Source organism: Cebus imitator, unplaced genomic scaffold (assembly GCF_001604975.1).
Source record: "Cebus imitator isolate Cc_AM_T3 unplaced genomic scaffold, Cebus_imitator-1.0 Scaffold76, whole genome shotgun sequence".
In the NCBI taxonomy this organism is placed as follows: domain Eukaryota; kingdom Metazoa; phylum Chordata; class Mammalia; order Primates; family Cebidae; genus Cebus; species Cebus imitator.
Genome location: NW_016107391.1, coordinates 46,839 through 67,244, shown reverse-complemented (window position 1 = coordinate 67,244; position 20,406 = coordinate 46,839). Strand labels below are relative to the sequence as shown.

The 20,406-nt window shown below is 40.2% G+C and overlaps 1 protein-coding gene and 1 non-coding gene across 8 annotated transcripts in view; one reads left to right on the top strand and one right to left on the bottom strand.

The window, feature by feature from the left end:
* The window catches only part of SINHCAF (SIN3-HDAC complex associated factor), a 46,807-nt gene that overhangs the window by 13,445 nt on the left and 12,956 nt on the right, over nt 1–20,406 (top strand). For 4 of the 7 annotated variants that reach the window (XM_017532163.1, XM_017532166.2, XM_017532162.2 and 1 more), the window contains exons 2-4: nt 14,519–14,666; nt 17,508–17,607; nt 18,888–19,014. In XM_017532163.1, coding sequence (XP_017387652.1) covers nt 14,539–14,666; nt 17,508–17,607; nt 18,888–19,014 — 355 coding nt within the window. In that variant the 5' untranslated portion in view covers nt 14,519–14,538. Of the gene's footprint in view, nt 1–7,651; nt 7,794–14,518; nt 14,667–17,507; nt 17,608–18,887; nt 19,015–20,406 lie in introns of all 7 variants that reach the window. The other 3 variants (XM_037739860.1, XM_037739862.1, XM_037739861.1) reach the window with 2 other exon arrangements.
* LOC119471868 lies at nt 8,995–9,094 on the bottom strand. Its single transcript, XR_005200958.1, has one exon. It is a non-coding gene; the product is annotated as a small nucleolar RNA U13 (small nucleolar RNA).

Below are 20,406 nucleotides of genomic sequence, written 5' to 3'. Positions count from 1 at the left end.
GACCAGGATGGTCTCGATCTCTTGACCTCGTGATCCACCCGCCTCGGCCTCCCACAGTGCTGGGATTACAGGCTTGAGCCACCGCGCCCGGCCAAAGATTTCTTAAACAGGATGCAAAAAGAGCTAGCTGCAAAAGAAAATGCTGATAACTTGTACTACATTCAAATTAGGAACTTAAGTTCCTTAAGACTCAGTTCAGTGAGTAACAGTGTACAGAGTAAAGATATTTGTGAAACATATAACCACCAAACGTTTTGTATCCAGAAAATAGGCACATGATTGAAAAGGATACCCAAATGACCAATAAGTATGAAAAAAAGTTGTATGACCCATTTGGAATCAGGGAAATGCTCATCAAAACCACATAGTGAGATATCCCTAAAATTAAAATGACTGATGCCAAGTGGTGGCAAAGATCCAAAATAAATGATGCCACCATACAGTGATAGTATGAGTGTTAACTGGTACCATCACTTTGGGAAACAGTTTGGCAAGACCTTCTGAAGCTAAATATACAAATTTTCTATGACTCAGCAGTTCTATTAGAAATATTGACACACGTATATCAAAACATAGGTAAAACAATGTTGAAAACACAGTACTTGTAGTAGCCAAAACTGAAAATGTTCCAAAGTGTCTATTGAACCTAGAATGGATATGTTGTCACACAATGGAATTCTCTACAGTCAAGAAAAATAAAAAATACACACAGCATGGATTAATCTCAGAAATGTTAAACAAAAGAAGCCAGACCAGAATAGTACTTTCTGTATAGTTGCAATTAAGTTTAAACAGGCAAAACCAATTGATGGTGATAAATGCCAGTTGTTACCATTGGGACCAGGGAACAGTGACTTGGATGAGACCTGTAGACTGCTGGTACTGTCCTCTTTCTGATCAAAAGTTACTTCTCCTTTGCCAGCTTTGTGAAACAGCTGAAAGGCTACCATAAACAAACCATCAGGGGGCATGCAGGACCTATTAAAAGACCACATTTTCTTGAAAATGCGCCAATCATTACAATAGTAATATCTGGTGGATGCCACCTTTATCAAGTGATCAAACTTAGCATCACCAATGCTGGGACAACATTCCTTCCGTCTTTGGTCTGATCCACCACTCCACTTAAAAGTAACACATTCTTTGGATTAGGCTGGCTTTCTCCAAAAACGTTCAAGTATCGAATGACAAAGTCGTTGGGAGACCTGAAAAATTCACCATTTTTCTCAGTGCTTGCATGCTTTAAAAATACTGTTATAAGCTCAGTTGGATCTACTCTCTTGGTTAAAGCCACCTTGGCAGCTGCCATGCTTGGTCCTAGGTACGGGGGCCTGCAGGACCCACTCACTGGCTTGCTTATGTTCTGTCCTGGTGGCTCACTTCCAGTACCAGCAGCATGTGTGCCTGGCCTGCCTGGAATCCTGATTCTCTATCAGCCCTTCCTTGTCCAAGGTCAAATTATGGGCCATAGTTAAGGAATTTCCTGACTTTTATGAAGATCCGATTTGCTTTACCGAAGAATTTGAACTCGCAATTAAAACCTATGACCCAGGTCTTTCTGACATTTATCGACTTGTTTACATGCTGGTTTCAGCTGCTAGAGCTAAGGAATAGCTAGAAAAAGCACAGTGTGGTTGGATCCCCTAACAGATCTTGTTCCTGAAAATCCAGTATGACCTCTGTGCACTCAGCTCCCCAACTTTCAGAATATGGCTCAAAGACACATGAGCATGACCACCTTCTCTGTTAAATGCCATTCTCTTGGTTTTTCAAAAGATCGTAGATTGGATTAAAATCCAGCAATGGTAGAATTCGGGTAGGCCTGTTTTAGATTTTTTTTTTTACTAGCTTTGATAAAACATGAGAACAACATTGCAGATGGCAGTGGACAACTTTGAAAACAATAAAAATGACATTGTATTAAATTAAAATTTCCCAGGCTGGGCGCAGTGGCTCATACCTGTAATCCTAGCACTTTGGGAGTCTGAGGCAGGCGGATCACCTGAGGCCGGGAGTTCAAGACCAGCCTGACCAACATGGAGAAACCCTGTCTCTATTAAAAACACAAAATTAGCTGGGCATGGTGGCACATGCCTGTAATCCCAGCTACTTGGGAGGCTGAGGCAGGAGAATCACTTGAACCCCTGAGGCAGAGTTTGTGGTGAGCCGAAATTGCACCACTGCACTCCAGCCTGGGCAACAAGAGCAAAAGTCTGTCTCAAAAATAAAAAAAAAAAACAAAAAAACAAACCAAAAAAAAACCCCAAATAATTTGAACGATGCACTAGCCACTCTTGTCAAATGTCACATGACTAGGTCATGGCCAGAACTAATGACTGGTCAACTTAGCTGAACAGTTGTCCTGCACATTGATAAAAAACGAAAACTAAAAGGCTGTGCACTTAACAGTGGTAACAGTTAACCTCTTAAAATTCCCAGGCCAAGAGGAAGAAAATTAAGTGTATTGGTCCTGAGAGCTCTTCTCCCCTTGTCTGTCACTACTACAGGAAACTAGGGCATTTTAAAAGGAATTGTAAGATACTGAAATGGAAACAACAGGATGATAAACTGGAGAACTACGGGCTATTCTGAGGAAATAATGGGTTTTCATTTTTTCCCAATTCTTTAACTCACTGTTTGGGATAAATTAACACAATAATAGGCACATGAACTGCTGTATCAGTTATAAATTCTACTTTACTTGAAATCCCATTTCTCAGAGAAATGAAAAGATTGACAGCATGGGTATACCTAATAAACCTATCTCTTGCTTTAAATTCACACCTTTGCCTTACTGGTTCATTGGGTTTGGCGTCCTCCCAAGGGCTATGAATGTGATACCCTCAGCCAATCCCATGTTTTCCTGATGCCCAGAAGCCCCTGTTTAACCTGGATTGAAATTTCGACAATATCCATAATGGTCATATTTTTTTCCTCAAAGTGGGAAATGTTTCTGGAACTGGAACCATGGGATTGGGGAAAGCAAACCAAAAATGCCCTGATAACATATCACAAGTTGGCTGGGCGCAGTGGCTCATGCCTTTAATCTCATCATTTTGGGAGGCTGAGGTGGGCAGATCACCTGAGGTCGGGAGTTCAAGACCAGCCTGACCAACATGGAGAAACCCCATCTCTACTAAAAAAAATACAGAATTAGCCTTGTTTGGTGGCACATGCCATGCCTGTAATCCCAACTACCTGGGAGGCTGAGGCAGGAGAATTGCTTGAACCCGGGAGGTGGAGGTTGCTGTGAGTCAAGATCATGCTGTTGCATTCCTGCTTGGGCAACAAGAGTGAAACTCCATTATAGATATATATAATCACAAGTTGTTGTGAGTGGTGTAAAGATACCTTCATATGATTGGGAAAATGGGAAAAATAAATGAAATCTAATAAAGGGAAGGAAATCATAAGGCTCCTTTCAAACTTCAACCTTCCTACTAATGCCAGAAGCTGAGCATTTACTTGAAACTATTTCTTACCCAGCTGTAGTTCCTGTCTAACACAGACATAGGAAAGATACTCTCAGCTACTCCAATAAAGGTTGAGATTAACACTAAGAAACCCTTGCCTAATTAAAATAATAACCACTACAAGAGCCATAGGTGGAGTTGCCCCAATCATGTGATTATCTTGAGAGAGCTTTTATTATTCCCTGCACCAGTTCCTGCAATACTCCTATTTTCCTTGTCAAGGAATCACATGGGAAAGGATGGAGATTTGTACAAAACTTAAGGGCTGTAGACAGTATTATAATACCTAGAAATCCAGCACTTCTTAACCTTCATACTCCTGTCTGCCATACCAAATGTCAGACAATATTTTTTTTTAACTTTTTTTTTTGTTGAGAGAATCTCAGTCTGTCATCTAGGCTGGAGTGCATTGGCACAATCTTGGCTCACTGCAGCCTCACCTCCTGGGATCAAGTGATTCTCCTGCCTCAGCCTGCCAAGTAGCTAGGATTACAGGTGTACACCACCATGCCCAGCTAATTTTTGTATTTTTAGTAGAAACAGGGTTTCATGGTGTTGGCCAGGCTGGTCTCGAACTCCTGACCTTAAGTGATCTGCCCACCTTGGCCTCCCAAAGTGCTGGGATTATAGGTGTGAGCCATTGTTCCCAGCCCTGACAATATTTTTCAGTTGTGGATCTCTGTAGTGCCTTTTTAAGCATCCCTATATATCCAGGTGGTCAGTATTTGTTTGCCTTTACCTGGAGAGAATGATGGTATACTTGAACTGTGATGTCACAGGGTTTTACAGCGCCCCACTTACTTTTCCGAAATACCGAAATTTGAATTTAGCAGACTCAGACTTCTCTCAGTGGATCCTTACACACTTTGCTCTGATACACTTTCTTCCTCTGAAGAAGAAAACTTGTACTTACCTCAATTGGCCATTAAAGAGTACAGGGTGTCTAAAGATAAACTTTAATTTTGCCTTTCTCAAGTCAGATATGTGGGACATGTCATGTCAGACAAAGGATTGAACGTCAGTCCCGATAGAATCAAAGGAATCTTAGCTTTTTTGATGCTTACTACTAAAAAATAGCTTAGAGGGTTCTTGGAGTTGGCTTGCTATTGCAGAAGCTGGATACTAAATTTATATTGTGTGACCCAACCCTTTTATACCTGTTTAAAGAATGACCAGCCTGATCCCATTATGTGGACTCGTGAGGGACAACCAGCCGTGCAGCAAATTAAAGAAAGATTAGTAGGCCCAATGCGGTGGCTCATGCCTATAGTCCCAGAATTTTGGGAGGCGGAGGTGGGCAGATCACTTGTGGCCTGGAGTTCAAGACCAGCCTAGGCAACATGGTGAAACCCCGTCTCTACTAAAAATACAAAAATTAGCCGGATGTGGCAAAATGCCTGTAATCCCAGTTACGAGAGAGGCTGAGGCAGGAGAATCACTTGAACTTGGGAGACAGAGATTGCATGAGCTGACTGCATTCCAGCCTGAGTGATAGAGCGAGACTCTGTCTTAAAGAAAAAAAAAAAGATTAGTAAATGCCCCAGCAATAAGACACCCAAACTATGAACTTTCTCTCTTTCTGTTCATGAGGTGGAGGAAACACGTGGTATTTTGACTCGGACATGGTGACCAGCAAAGACCTCTAGTCAACAGTTAGATCTGATGACTCCAGGAATGCCCCCTGGTATGAGGGCAATATCAGCTACAGCCTTTCTATATAAAACTATTGAAAAGATAGTCATGGTGTCCCCACCTTACCGCCTTCATTCCATATTCAATTGAGGGTACTGGCTAACATGGTGAATTCTCATCATACTCAACACTTTTCTGTTAATAAATTAGCTTCCTATTAGGTCTTACTTTTATCATCCTCTAATGTGTTACCATCTCTTGTTGCAATAATTGTAACCTGGCCACTCTGTCTGTCTCTCTCTTCTTTTTAGACATTCTTGCTCTGTCACCCAGACTGGGGTGCAGTGGCGTGATCACAGCTCACTGCTGCCTCGACCCCAGTGGGCTCAGTTGATCCGCCTGCCTCAGCCTTCCCAGTAGCTGGGACTACAAGTGTGCACCACTACACCTGGCTATGTTTTTGTATTTTTTGTAGAGACTGGGTTTACCACGTTGCCCAGGCTGTTCCCGAACTTCTGGGCTCAAGCATTCCACCCACCTTGGCCTCCCTAAATGCTAGGATTATAGTCATGAGCCACTGCACCAGGCCTAGCCACTCTTGACAAGACCTCTCATGACTTTGTCCTGATGACACAGGCAACCTTTTATCCCAAGGACAGACCTACAAGAAATACTACTAGCTAATGCTGAGATAGAATGGTTTACAGATGTATTTTACTTGAGGGGAGAAGGTGGCAAGTTTAAAGCAGGATGTGCCATGATCACTGAAGCTAGTCTTCTTCAGGCCAAGTCAGCCCAACTGGCTGAACTGATTGCTGTGACTAAAACTTGTCAACTAGCAAAGAATAAGGTGGCAAATTATGCCCCTATGCATCTGGTGGTGCTTCTGACTTTGGAATGCTATGGGTTCTCATGGCAACCCATAACAAATAGACAAGTCTTGGAGCTCTCTCTTGGCAATTATGAAGGTTCCTGGCTACTCTGAATTAGACACAACGTAGAGTCAAGGTAATCAATTTGCTGATGCAGTAGCTAAGAGAGCTGCATTTGAGTCACCAGCCCGATCCTGGGGATGATTGTGAGACTTAAACAGTTAAGTCTATGCTAAAGGAAAGCCAAGACTTAGCTTCCACAGAAGAAAGATCTACCTGGAAATGAAACTGGGGGTACTTTTTCCCCAAAACTGAACTACAGTATGGACCTAATGATAAACCGTTAACCCAGTGGCTTTCAGTTGCCCCGCATGGAATACATTTACGGCTTGACCTATTGGAATTCAGATAAAATGATATACTATTATAAACAGTATTGCTGGAGACTGTCATTGATCATCATGGCACAGAAGATTTATTCCATCTACCCAAAACATAATCCTGGAAAACTCCTTTATGGGTCTCAAGGCCATTTTCTTCTACCTAGACCTTTTGAGCTACGGTAGCTTGATTTTATCTAGCTGCCACCATTTTAAAAATTAACTGTGTATTGGTAATGATTGCATGTTTTTTTATTGGGTTGAGGATTTACCCTGCTGATGGGCAATGGCACTGGGTAAAATCTTATTAGAAAGGATTATTCCATTTTGGGGAGTCCCCTTTGAATTTCACAGCAATAGGGGAACTCATTTTACTGCCTAGGTTATTAAGCATTTGTAAAATTTGGGGCTGGGCATGGTGGCTCATGCCTGTAATCTCAGCACTTTGGGAGGCTGAGGTGGGCGAATCACCTGAGGTCAGGAGTGCAAGACCAGCCTGGCTAACGTGGTGAAACCTCGTCTCTACTAACAATACAAAAATTAGCTGGGCATGGTGGTGCATGCCTATAGTCCCAGCCACTCGGGAGGCTGAGGGAGGAGAGTTGCTTGAACCTGGCAGGCAGAGGTTGCACTGAGCCAAGATCGCGCCACTACACTCCAGCCTAGGTTTTTTTTTTGTTTGTTTGTTTTTTAAACCAAGAGTGAGACTTGGTTTAAAAAAAAATGGCCTATATTTCAATATTTTGATTGTGCCTACCACCCTTAGTCCTCAGGATTGGTAGAATGGAGCAATGGAATAATAAAACACAAGGGGCTAAACCTGGATTGATAGAATGGACCAATGGAATAATGAAAACACAACTGCCTAAATTTATGAAGGCTTTTAACCTCTGCTGGCCGAAGGCACTCCCCTTGATATTGCTCAACCTTTGATCCATCCCTTTATCAACTCTTTTCTCATAAAATTCTAACTGGAAGACCCAGACACATGGGAATCAAGATGACTGATCCAAATTTAGTGAATGGGGACATCTTGCACGATTGTAAGGGACTTGTTCACTAACTCATGAAAAGCCAGGCCTTAGTACAAGACATGTCCCACAGTACGTTCCTGGGAGATGAAGATTCTGGTCATGTCCTCCAACCTGGAGATTTTGTCTGTTGGAAAAGACCTCTCGTAAAGGACTCCTTCCAGCCATGGTGAAGGGACCCCTGCCAGGTACTGTTGACTAATCCATGGGCAGCAGAGTTAAAGGGTGTAGACTCATGGATCCATATCTGTCACCTTAAAAAGGCACAACTTCCTGAATGGACCATGACTCCCACCAAAGATCCCTGTCTCTGATTCACCAAACAGCTTCAACCCTGAAACCAAGACAAAAGGTTGACAACATCTGAGTGGACAGCTAATTGACCCAAGACTTCAGACCAGGCCTATATGATCTCCTGTCTAAACATTCTTAGAGTAATATATTTACTTTGGGAACTATTGGCCTTGTCTGCTTTGACTCAGTTTATAGGATATATAATCTGGTTAACATTTCTATACACATGATGGCCACCTATATATATACACTTGACTTTTCAGGGTCTCTGCTGGGGATGGGGAAAATAGTTCATTAGTTAAACTCTCCCAAAGTGTGGCAGATGGAGGCATTGTCTTAGACTGCTGCATTTGTCACCACCTTCCAAGGGCCATTCAAGATCATTACATGCTACTTGTTGCGCCAGTGATTGATTTTTCTGACACTCCAAATGTTACCATATACTTGCATGAGTTCCCTCCAAATGTCACTTTCCAAATTCAAATTCAGCTTCTAAAGCCAAGCCATATTTTCTTTCTCTGCTTAATAATATCCCCCCAGTCTTACCCCTCCCCACCACTCTCATGCCTGTCTATCACTAAACCAATCAGGGACAAATTCTCTAACTTATCTAGAACACATACTTCACCTTTTCCAGGCCACTGTCCCTGCACATTCCTGGCCTCCCAACATTTCTGTCATATCTGGCAACCGAAAGTCCAAAGGAGAAAAAGCAAAGCAAATTGTGCCAGCACATCTCATTTGTTAAATATCATGCTTATGCAGGCTTTTGTAAGGCCTGAAGTAAAACCAATCTGTGGCTTACTTATGTTTTAAATACCTTACCCATGAATGAATAGTTAGGGGATACATTTTGGTATGTGGCATTGGGCCACACCCACCAACCCAAGGATGGGGACATAGTGTAAATAGCTGGCAAAATAGCTAGCAAATTGAAGGGCTTTGTCTTCTTGGGCATTACATTGCCTTTTTTTGTTTGTTTGTTTGAGGGAGGGTCTTATTCTGTTGCCCAGGCTGGAGTGTGGTGGTGGTGTGATCATGGCTCACTACAGTCTTGACCTCCCTAGGCTCAGATGATCCTCCCACCTCAGCCTCCTGAGTAGCTGGGACAAGGAGTCTGTGCAGTAGCTCACACTGCCTGCCGCACTTGTATCAATACCTCAGGTGAAGTAGAGACTTGCATAGAAAGGATTTCCAGGCAAGCTAAATGGTTACAAGAGGCACAAAATACCCATCTTCTCATTGACCCACTTAATTGGCTTCCTTTGGAAGTGGAGCATTTCTTCCAGTCTGCAGTTGGAACCCTTTTTCATGTCAGATGGTTAAAGTGCTGATGTCATAACAAGGTTTCAGGGAGGCACATCTCACACATGTGTGAATGCCCAATCATCACTTAAAAATTACAAAAAGATCTCAAACCTTGATATAATCATAGTCTGTATCTTACTTCTGTTACTATCAGTTAAATTAGTCAGGATATTTATAACCAACTGCTGTAATTCTATTGCCAAAACCAGAATTATGGGCCAGGTGCAGTGGTCTACATGAAATCCTAGCACTTGGGAGGCCAAGGTGGGAAGATTGCTTGAGGCTAGGAGTTTGAGACCAGCCTGGGCAATATAGTGAGACCCTGTCTTGATTAAAAAAATAATAACACCTCTCCCCCAATTATGATAGCACAATGTAGATAGAATCATCCTGTAAGCTTAGCAGCAGATTCCACTACATACCCCTGGAATGCCCGCCTCAGGCCTAGATCAGCCTCATGTTGCCTCTTTCCCTCCAGTGTGGGATGTGACTTCTGGGAATGAGCCTTCCCAATGAAGAGGGACAAAAGGACATAAGGTATGATCATTTGTGTTCTCTAAAGAGAAATTTTGATCAAAAGAGGTGAAATGTGGAAATAAAAGGAAAAATGAATTGACACAGCCTCTTCTAAATATTTGTTCTGGCTCAGGAATGTGTACATGCAAAGGCAGCTATGTCAGATAAGTGTTACAACTGCCCATAAATAGGCATGTTTTAACTGTAACCCCTGAAATCTTGAAAAACATCTTGAAATGTTTTTTCTATTTCAAGGACCTTAAGAAAACATGTTGTAGATAGACAGGTAGATGATGATGATGGTGTCAGAAGAAAAGAGAAAAGTGCGCCAAGATGGCTGCAGTTTGGACATACGGGTAATAAAACCATAGCCTATTAACTAAGGCTGACCCCTTGTGTATGTGTAACTGGAGTTTGTTAAATATTTTAGTAACAGGTACTGGTTGTAAACTTCTGTGTCGAATATAGAACAAGGACAGGATGGAATCAATCATCCTTCCGCCAGACCCTGAGATGCCTACACAATTATTAACCTCTCCTATCCACTCAGCCACATTTACCTTACGTGTAACATCACTGAATACCAGTCAAATTGACAGAAATGTAATTGCTGCTTCACTGTACTGCAGGTATCCCCCTGTTTAAAATAATGTATGAATACCGTGCCTCATATACTCTACATTGAAACATAGGTTATAAGCTATTGGAACTTGTGCTTCCTGGGTGCACATCCTCAAGCTTGGCCTAATAAACTTTGTTTGACTGAGATTCAGATTCCTATCTTGGTCTCTCATTTGGGTTGACATACCTACTAAGAGACTGGCATCCTAGATGCTGAATTTATAAAGATGATAAAGACAAGTGAATTCCTAACCCAGTTTTATTTATTTTATTTTTCACTTTTTTTGAGATGGAGTCTTGCTCTGTTGCCCAGGCTGGAGTGCAGTGGTGCGATTTCAGCTCACTGCAACCTCTGCCTCTCGGATTCAAGCAATTCTCCTGTCTCAGCCTCCCAGTTAGCTGGGACTACAGGTGCATGCCACCATGCCTGGCTAATTTTTTTTTTTTTTTGTATTGTGAGTAGAGACAGGGTTTCACCGTGTTAGCCAGGTTGGTCTCGATCTTCTGACCTCGTGTTCTGCCCACCTTGGCTTCCCAATACTGGGACTATAGGTGTAGCACCTGGCCCTTCTTATTTTTAAATATCTAAAAAACAGGCTTACTGAGAACATTCACATACCATAAAATTCACTCACTTATATACCATAATATTCACTCTTATAATGTGTACGATTCAGTGGCTTTTAGTATACTCAGAGTTTTGCAACAATACCACTATTTGATTTTAGAAGACAAATGACAGTTCATAATTAGTATTTTAAGTTTTTCCTGATTTTTGGCTTCATTTCAAAGCTTGCTTTTACTCTTCTTTCCCCCAAACACATGCTTAAGGGTGAGATTGTATGGGGTCTGTTCTCAGCTGTAACTGTTAATCTATTAGAAAGCAGATAGATTACCTTTCTTCTTTAAAACATAGTGCCGGGTGATATGATGCGTATGAGAATAGAGGTAAAAATCACATACAGTTTCATAGCTGTTGGTGTTATTTGAACAAATAAGATAGATTTTACTGGAGAAATCATTTAATATTGCACAAATGTGATAGGAAAGCAGTATTCTAAAGAACCACTGGGTTGCTTGAAAAAACAAATCTCCAGTTTAAAATCAAGTTATGCCACGCCCACTCACTACTTTATCAAATATATAATGTAACTTGGTTTCACAGGCCATTTTGTGTCCTTGGTTTTCCTCCAGAGATTAAGTAGTGTTTTTGTTGTTTTTTTAAAACATTAATGGGTTTGTAGATTTTTGAAAATACTTTCAGTTGAGATCAGGACTCTCCAAACCTAAAAATGGTTAAACACCAACCACTGCTTAAGTTGGATGCTGTAAACAAAACCCAAAATGAAACCCCTGTGTATCTGCTGCAGATTCTCAGGTGCCTCTTAAGTGTGGGGATAAGCTCAGAAAAGGCTTAATAGGTTTATTAAGTTGTCATCCATTAAAAGGTTCACATGCTCCTTGTGTGTTGCATAAGGACAGGTGTCTGCCACCTTATTGCATTTCTCACTGAGCATTGCCTAGGAAGAGGGTAAGCCCTAGAATTTAAATCCTTCTCAGGTGTTCAGGCAGAAGAATTTTGTCAGGAGAAAAGTAAGGTCATGGAGCTATATAAAAATGGATTATGCATCTTAAGACATCGGCCTATTCTCCCCTATGTTTAAGAATAATATTCTTCAGATGATGAATGGAATATCTTGCCAGGGGCTGGTGGGTAAGTTTTGTGGAGGTCCTCACCAGCAGAAAAAAATCTTTGGCTGATTAAAAAGAAAGCCTCAGTATTTACCTCTAACTCTAACATCCTTAACAGCTTGCCAGTGTGGTAACTGGCACAAACTATGGGGTCTTGGTCAAATCCAACCTCAGTGAAGGTAGTTCACATCGTAGAGATGAGCTGAATGCTGATAGCTTTGGGGACTTGTTCATATGGGGAAAGGGAAAGAGATTGTGAGGGTGGAGATAGGAATCTGTCATAATTGGATTTGGTCTGTGTATTAATGGAATGAACTGGCCTTTTTTGCTCTGCTTCTTTTGTCCTTGCTGAGAAGAGACGCTGAAGTTTCCAAGGGCTATGGGTGAAGCTGGAGGGTATTAGAGGAACTGCTCCCTGACCTTCTTGATGGTAATGCAAGCTGTTGGGGGAGTTTGGAGAAGACTGCAGGGCGGTATGCGGATGAGGGCTGTATTACATTTTGCCTTGAAACAGGAATATACAAATTAAAGCAATAACTGCTCTTCTGCTTTTTTGTTTCTGCAATCTTCTGTCATTTGATATTGTTTTTTCCAGAGCAACATGTGACTATTTTCTTCATGATTTTCTTTTCAGTTATCATATGGGTTTGTTGTTGGATTGAGAAAAAAATATCTGCCTCATTTGAACAGGCCTCTCTAGACCTTTTCTTACTACTGTAGAGGGTACTTCCTCATTTTTCTTCCTCTCAAAGCCATCAAATTCCCAAGCATTCAACTAAAATAATTATCAACTAAAAACAAACAAACAAAAAAAAACAATTCTTAGAGGTAACTGTTTAGACTTAATTATTGAAAAGTATCAAGGTTTTCTTCCTTGCCCCATCTCATTCTTTTGCCTGCCTCTCTCACCAGCAAGAACATTGAAGAGGAACGCTTTATTAACAATAGCCTGTTTGAAGGGAAGTTTCAGTTTTTAGCTAATTATTTGCTAATAAAAGTTTTAAAAAATATTTTTCTTTAAAAGTTCTAAACCCTCTATTATATTTCAAAATCCCTCGGTATCCAAAAATACACATAAAAAGCCTGGATATTTGGTTAGTTCGGAATCATTTTCATTAATACTGCCTGTAGTATACTAACCAGAATTGGAAAGGAATGAGATCAGACAAGATAATCCAAAGACAAATACAACCATATGCCACACAAGGACGTTTCGGTTAACCACAGACTACATAAATGATGGTGGTCCCCAAAGATTATGCCATATTTTTTGTACCTTTTCTATATTTAGATGCACAGATTCTTACCATTATATTACAGTTGCCTATGGCATTCAGTACAGTCACATGCTGTATAAGTTTGTTGCCTAGGAACAGTAGGCTATCCCATATAGCCCAGGGATATTGTAGGCTGTTGCCATCTAGGTTTGTGTGAAGACACTCTGATGTTTGCACAAGGATGCCCAGTGATGCATTTCTCAGAATATGTCCCCACTGTTGGCAACACATGACTGTACTGAAGCTTTAGATTTACTTATCTCAGTTTATTTCTAAAACAACTGATAATTTTCTGTGGTTAATGCCTAAAACTATGGGCACTAAATACATTTTCTTTTTATTGTTGCTTTATGTGATAATGTTGTGATAATTTGTAGTTAGAGCCTCAGACAGACACACATCTTCTGGACTTGTCCATTAGAGTTTAGTTTCCATATTCATTGCCTTTTCATCACCTCTCTTAGTCCAGATTTTCTGGTGAAGCTGGCCCTTGATTTGGATATACCAAATTACTTTTCCTAAGGTACAGATTTACTGCCAGCTACATACTTGCATCAGCCCCAGAGTTGTTTTCTTCCTTCCTTCCTTGATGTTGAGATGTTTTTTTTCTTTGAACAGAAGAACTACAATTTATTTCACTCTACATCTCTGGGACATTTGCCTCCCACTGTGACTACTCTCAGGCATGAAGCCTTGTAGAACAGGTCCAGAAACCTCTAAGACCTAAGGGGCAGATCAGCGATCAGGCAACATGAGCTCATTCTTTGTCTTCATGATTTATGGAATTATTATTATTAAATTCTAACCTTGGATTTTTGTAAATTTTACATCTTCCTTTCAGCAGTTTCAATTCAGGGCCAAACTTGGCTGCTTAGAACTTCCCACTTATCACAGAAGAAATCCCCTCTGAATTCCCGTTAGGCAGAGTGGTATGGCTGATGCATAGTGAGCTGGTTGTGTGCTTAGTATCAAATAGCGGTCATGGTAAATGCTCAAAACTTCCCCAGAGGAGAATCACATTAATGCAAAGGTGCAAAATAAAAAGGTGTGTCTTAAATTTTAGGATGCATCCTTGATTGTGTATGACTTCATTATTTTACAGGATTGTTTGTGGCATTTCATACTTAAAAACCTGATTTAAAAAATGCTCCTCCTCTTCCCCATTTTTAGAGTGAGTTTGTTAGGAGAGTCAGGAGGTGGTAGAGTCCTCCTTAAATAACTAAGCCTTTCTTTTTTGTTTTATACACTTGCCATGCTAGTGCCAAGAATGGAGGTAGATCCAGGAGGTCTTCCCCTGAGCTGCCTGTCTGGCTTGGTCATATAACACCATGTGACTTGGGGGTGGGGTGGAGCACAGAGAACTCTTTAATGGTTCCTTGTTACAGCCCTCAACAAAGATGTGTCATTCCCTTGGCTTTACAGACTGTTGCCCAGAAGAAAAGATGTTTGGTTTTCACAAGCCAAAGATGTACCGAAGTATAGAGGGCTGCTGTATTTGCAGAGCTAAGTCCTCCAGTTCTCGATTCACTGACAGTAAACGCTATGAAAAGGACTTCCAGAGCTGTTTTGGGTAAGATCACCTGATGTTTGTACTATTCTTAGAGTGAAAAAATACCACACACAGCCTACGGAAATATTTGTAAGCAAGGTGATTGGAACAATTTGCTATTAATTAAAATCATTTATTCTAATCTAGGCTATTTAAGTCTCCTGCTATATAAATGAATCAGACAATACCAACAGTCTACTTTTTTCCAGATTATGAGGAGCTACCACGTTAATTGTGAAGCCCCTTACAGTTGTAGCTAGACAAACCCTTTTGTTGTTGTCTTCCTTTTGTGGTTAATTTTTAAAAATGCTTTTAAAGAAATTACCCTTGACTAGGTGCAGTGGCTCATGCCAGTAATCCCAGCACTTAGGGAGACTGAGGCAGACGGATCACCTGAGCTCAGGAGCTGGAGACCAGCCTGGGCAACATGGCAAAACCCATCTCTACAAAAAATACAAACAAACAAACAAAAAACTTGCTGGACGTGATAGTTTGTGCCTGTAATCCTAGCTACTCTGGAGGCTGAAGTGAGAAGATCTACCTGAGCCTGCGAGGTTGAGGAAATGAAAATATTAAAATAAAAATAAAATTTAAAAAGGCATGGTTGGCACAGACCTTTTTGACAACCTTCATAATAGTTACAAAGTCCAGGATTAACAATAAATGATCAACAAATGTTTGATAAGAAAAAGTGATGAAAGTAATTTCTAACATGGGAAATTATTCATTCTTTTTTTTCTTTTTTAAGTTTTTTGTTAATAGAGACAGGGTTTCACCATGTTGGTCAGGCTGCTCTTGAACTCCCAACCTCAGGTGATCTGACTGCCTCAGCCTCCCCAAGTGCTGGGATTAGAGGCGTGAGCCACCATGTCCGGCCTTTTTTTTTCTTTTTTAAAGAGACAGTCATCCTGTGTTGTGTAGGCTGGGGTGCAGTAGCTATTCACAGGTGTGATCATTTTGCATGACGGCCTTGAACTTTTGGACTCAAATGATCCTTTTGTCTGAGCCTCCCGAGTAGCTGAGACTATGGGTGTGCACCACCTTACCCAGTCATACGGTCGTTTGTTCATTTGTTTGAGACAGAAACTCACTCTGTCACCCAGGCTGAAGTGCAGTGTCACTATCATGGCTCACTGAAGCCTTGACCTCACTTGCCTCAGGTGATCCTGCTACCTCAACCTCCTGAGGAACTGGGACTACAGACATGGACTACCATTCCCTGCTAATTTTTCTATTTTTTTGTAGAGACAGGATTTTGCCATGTTGCCCAGGCTGATCTCATCCTCCCGGCTGCCTCAGCCTCCCAAAGCACTGGGATTACAGGCATAAGCCACCTCATCTGGCCATATTCATTTTTTAAAACTATAATGCCTCTCTGGTTTTGTTTGCTGTGAAACTGGAATATTATGGCACATTATTTTACTTGTCAAGGGGTAGTATTTTGATACTTTTGAAATATCTACTCAGGCTGGGTGCGGTGGCTTGCACCTGTAATCCCAGCACTTTGGGAAGCCAAGGTGGACAGATCGGTTGAGCCAGGAGTTGAAGACCAGCCTTGGGCAGCATGGCAAAACCCTGTCTCCACAAAAAATAGAAAAATTAGCCAGGTATGGTGGTATGTGCCTGTGGTCCCAGCTACTAGGGAGGCTGAGGTGGGAGGATCACTTGAGCCTGGGAGGTTGAGGCTGCAGTGATCCATAATCCCACCCGTACTCCAGCCTGGGCAACAGAATGAGATTTTGTTCACCCCCACACCCCCACCTAAAAAGAAATGTATTTACACATTTCAAGAAAGATTAATTAAACAGCATCGTTTAAAAGCATGATAATCAGAATCTCTTCTAGGTCTTGAGTTTTACTCTTTAATTTTAAAAGCAGTTTTTAAATTAAAAGTAAAAAAAAAATTTTAAAGTAGAGATGGGGTCTCCTTGTGTTGCCCAGGATGGTCTTGAACTCCTTCGCTCAAGCGATCTTCCCGCCTTGGTCTTCAGTTGTGCTGAGATTACAGGCATGAGCCACCGCACCAGCCTATTTAACTTATTTTTTTTTTGAGATGGAGTCTTTCTCTTGTTGTCTGGGCTGGAGTGCAGTGGTGTGATGATCTTAGCTCACTGCGATCTCTGCTTCCTGGGTTCAAGCGATTCCCCTGCCTAAGCCTCTCAAGTAGCTGGAATTACAGGCATGAGCCACCATCTAATTTTTGTAGTTTTAGTAGAGATAGGGTTTCATCATGTTGGCCAGGCTGGTCTCGAACTCCTGACCTCAAGTAGCCACCCTCCTCAGCCTCTAAAGTGCTGGGATTACAGGTGTGAGCCACCGCACCTATCCTGACCTATTTAATTTTAAAAGCATTTCTCATTTCAAAATAACCACATTGCAGTACATGGAATAGGTTTGTTGGATCTAGAAGTTAACTTTATTTCTGAAATATACTATAGAAACAAATATACTATAGAATATACTATAGAAATATTCTATAGAAAACTATAGAAACAGAATCATCCAGGATGATTAAACTGTATCTGTAAACCATATATAGATACAATTTTTTTTTCCCAAAAGAAATGTGCTTTTATGAATTCTTTTTTTTTTTTTTTACTTGATACATACAACTATTTATTGAATCTCTGCTATATAGTAGATATTATTTCTGGTGCAAGAGACGTATTAATGAACAAAAAAGGGAAAAAATCTTTTTTGGTGCTTACATAGTCTTCTTCCTAGATTTCTGAAAATTTCCCCTACTGATTTTCTTGAGTTACTCCCCTTCCTGCAAACATTTTTTTTTAAATTGCATTTTAGGAAGGCATGAATTCTTTAAGGTAAGGGAGACTGATAAAGATTTGATTGTTTTCTTATCAGATTGCATGAGACTCGTTCAGGAGACATCTGCAATGCCTGTGTCCTGCTTGTGAAAAGATGGAAGAAGTTGCCAGCAGGATCAAAAAAAAACTGGAATCATGTTAGTCCATCTTTCTTTTTTCTCATTTATATCTATTATATTTAAAGTAACATTAATTTCCCCTAATTTAGGAAATAATATATCCCTAGGGTAGAAAAGTCTGGAAAGTTTAAAGAAAAATACTAGCTGCTGCTCAGATATAATTGCCTAACATTTTGACATCTTTAGAACAGAATAGCCTGTTGTGGCATTTCCTTAAGGCTGTATCCAATACCCCCCTTTTGGAGATTCACAGTAAGCATGCACATATTTTTAGGCTTAACCCAGTAATTCCCAGAGTTAATTAGATATGAGTCCTTTTTCTTAAATCTCTTTGTATAACATGATCCTTTGAACTCAGGTTGGTACTAATGAGCACATAGGTTTTAGAATCAGACTTGGATTTGAATTTTGCCTTTATACTAGTTGTGTACTTTGAGCAGTTCACATTTATTTATGAAGTGCAAAGATAATAGCTATCTTACAGAGCAATTGTGAGAACTGAATGAGATATATAGAAAGTATAACACATAGTTATTCACACTATCCTTACATTGTCCTTTGATGATAGCGTTGTTGTTATAACAGTGAAGATGATAACAACCTTCCTTTTTCATGGGGTAGAGATCTGCATATAATAAATGTAAATGAATACCTAAGAAACAGCATCATATGGGCTGAAAGCAATGGCTGGGCTAGACTGTGGGAGAACATGCTATTGCCGTCATGTAACTCACCTCAGAGATTAAAGTGTATAGTGAAAAAACAAAGAATAGACCTGAAGATCTTGGTTCTAGTTTTTTTCCCCTTTCTACCACCTTACCCATTTACTCGCTTGGTGAAATAAGGCAAAATGCATAATTTATCTTTGCCTTGTTTTCCTTCAGTCTAAAATTGGAGTAACAAAAATAGCCCCTTTACTGCTTTGTACTGAAGATAAAAAATATAGGAAAGCTTTTTGTAAACTGCAAAACATTATCCTGTAGAAATGGAATTGTTTTTAGGCTTGATTCTTAACCTGGTTGGGTCATCCATTAATGATTATCCCATATACAAATCTATTTAAATTTTTTTCCAACAGACTCCCGCTATTGCCCACTTTACAGGAAGAATACTTTTAAAAACTTCACTAGATAAGTAATATTTATTCGTTTATTTCATATGATGATTAAAGATGCACATGGAGCCTCATCCTCTTTAGTATAAAACTTTGGTTCTCAAATAGGCATGGATCTGAACCAAAGGGGGATACCCTGGTATCCTTTTAAAAATATTATTAAATATTCAGTATTTTCTTCCAGGTGGTAGATGCAAGGGCTGGACCCAGTCTAAAGACTACATTGAAACCAAAGAAAGTGAAAACTCTATCTGGGAACAGGATAAAAAGCAACCAGATCAGTAAACTGCAGAAGGAATTTAAACGTCATAGTAAGTTTGATATTCGAACATTAGTACTTAATAATTTTTTTTGGTTGGGATGGTGTGTGGCATGTGTGGATCATTTTTTCCTTTATTGCTTTTTATAAAGAGCACTGGAAGGCAATGTTGACTCGGTGGAGATGTTATCTTATTTCTATAAAATCTTGGCACTCTTTATGATTTGATATCTTAAGAGTATTTCCACTAGCTAACCACTTGAGATTGTACTGAGACCACTCTGATGTCTTTATTTACATCTTAATTTTCTAGAAGATGCATTTCTAGCTGGTTTACTTGATTTTTATCTATAAGGAAATTGAGTCCTAGAGATGTGCAAGAAGGTATGTAAATAATTAGAGGACAACCCGAGACCAAAGTCCAGGTTTTCTGGAAAATAACTTTAGAAATCATAACTCACATATTGAAATAAAGCTAGCCTCAGGGTTTGCTTTCAGGTTTAAGGAGCAGAGTGTGTTGTGTGATAAAATGAGAAGAGAATGTCTAATTAGTGTCAGGTCACATGCTATTATTGGAAGTTTTTTTTTGGGGGGGTTGCCATAGTGGCACATCTGTATTTTGGAATTGAGATTTTGGATTTTGAAAAGGAAATACACTGCATATAATGTTATTATATATTAATATCTCTATCACCCTTGGGAGGGTTTGAAGGAGCATTATTGAACCAAACACATTAGTATTTTTACAGCAAAAAGTAGCAGTATTCACATTTAGTGGAATAAGTACATGGTATATAGACTGTCCAGGTTTGTCTTCTTAATAATCATAGTTTAGGTCATGCCACATTTTGTGGCCAGATAGCTTAGGAATACACTTTCTGTTTTCAGAGCTTTCTCAGAATTGTGGCTAGGGATTGTAGACCTGCATTGAAGCTCTCAGTACTTTTAAAAACTGTATATAGGACCCTGTTAGAGAAAACATTATCAATTAAGACAAATGGTTATCATGCTTGTTTAAGAATAGTGGAAAAAGACATCTAAGTTTAGTGACGGTAAAGTGAGGAGTGCAGGAGAGCTTACATATCTTTTGAACATTTTGGTATACTAAGCACTTTACATATGTAATGATCTCTGTTACATCCATGTGAGAGCTTGGAATAGGAAGCACAAAGGGGTGATTTAACCTTGATATGGGTCACATGGGTCACTTAATAAGTGGTAGATATGTAGTAAAATATTTAGGTAAAAATGTAAGTGTGTGTCTCTTTGTATTTTAGTTATACCAGCTCTCAAGCCCTCATTGTCCCTAAAGTTTAACTCTACCTTCCATTATTCTCATTAGATGTATGTTTCCTTCCTCCCTCCCTCCCTCCCTTCCTTCCTCCCTTCCTCCCTTCCTTCCTCCCTCCCTCCCTCCCTTCCTTCCTTCTTTCCTCTCTTTCTT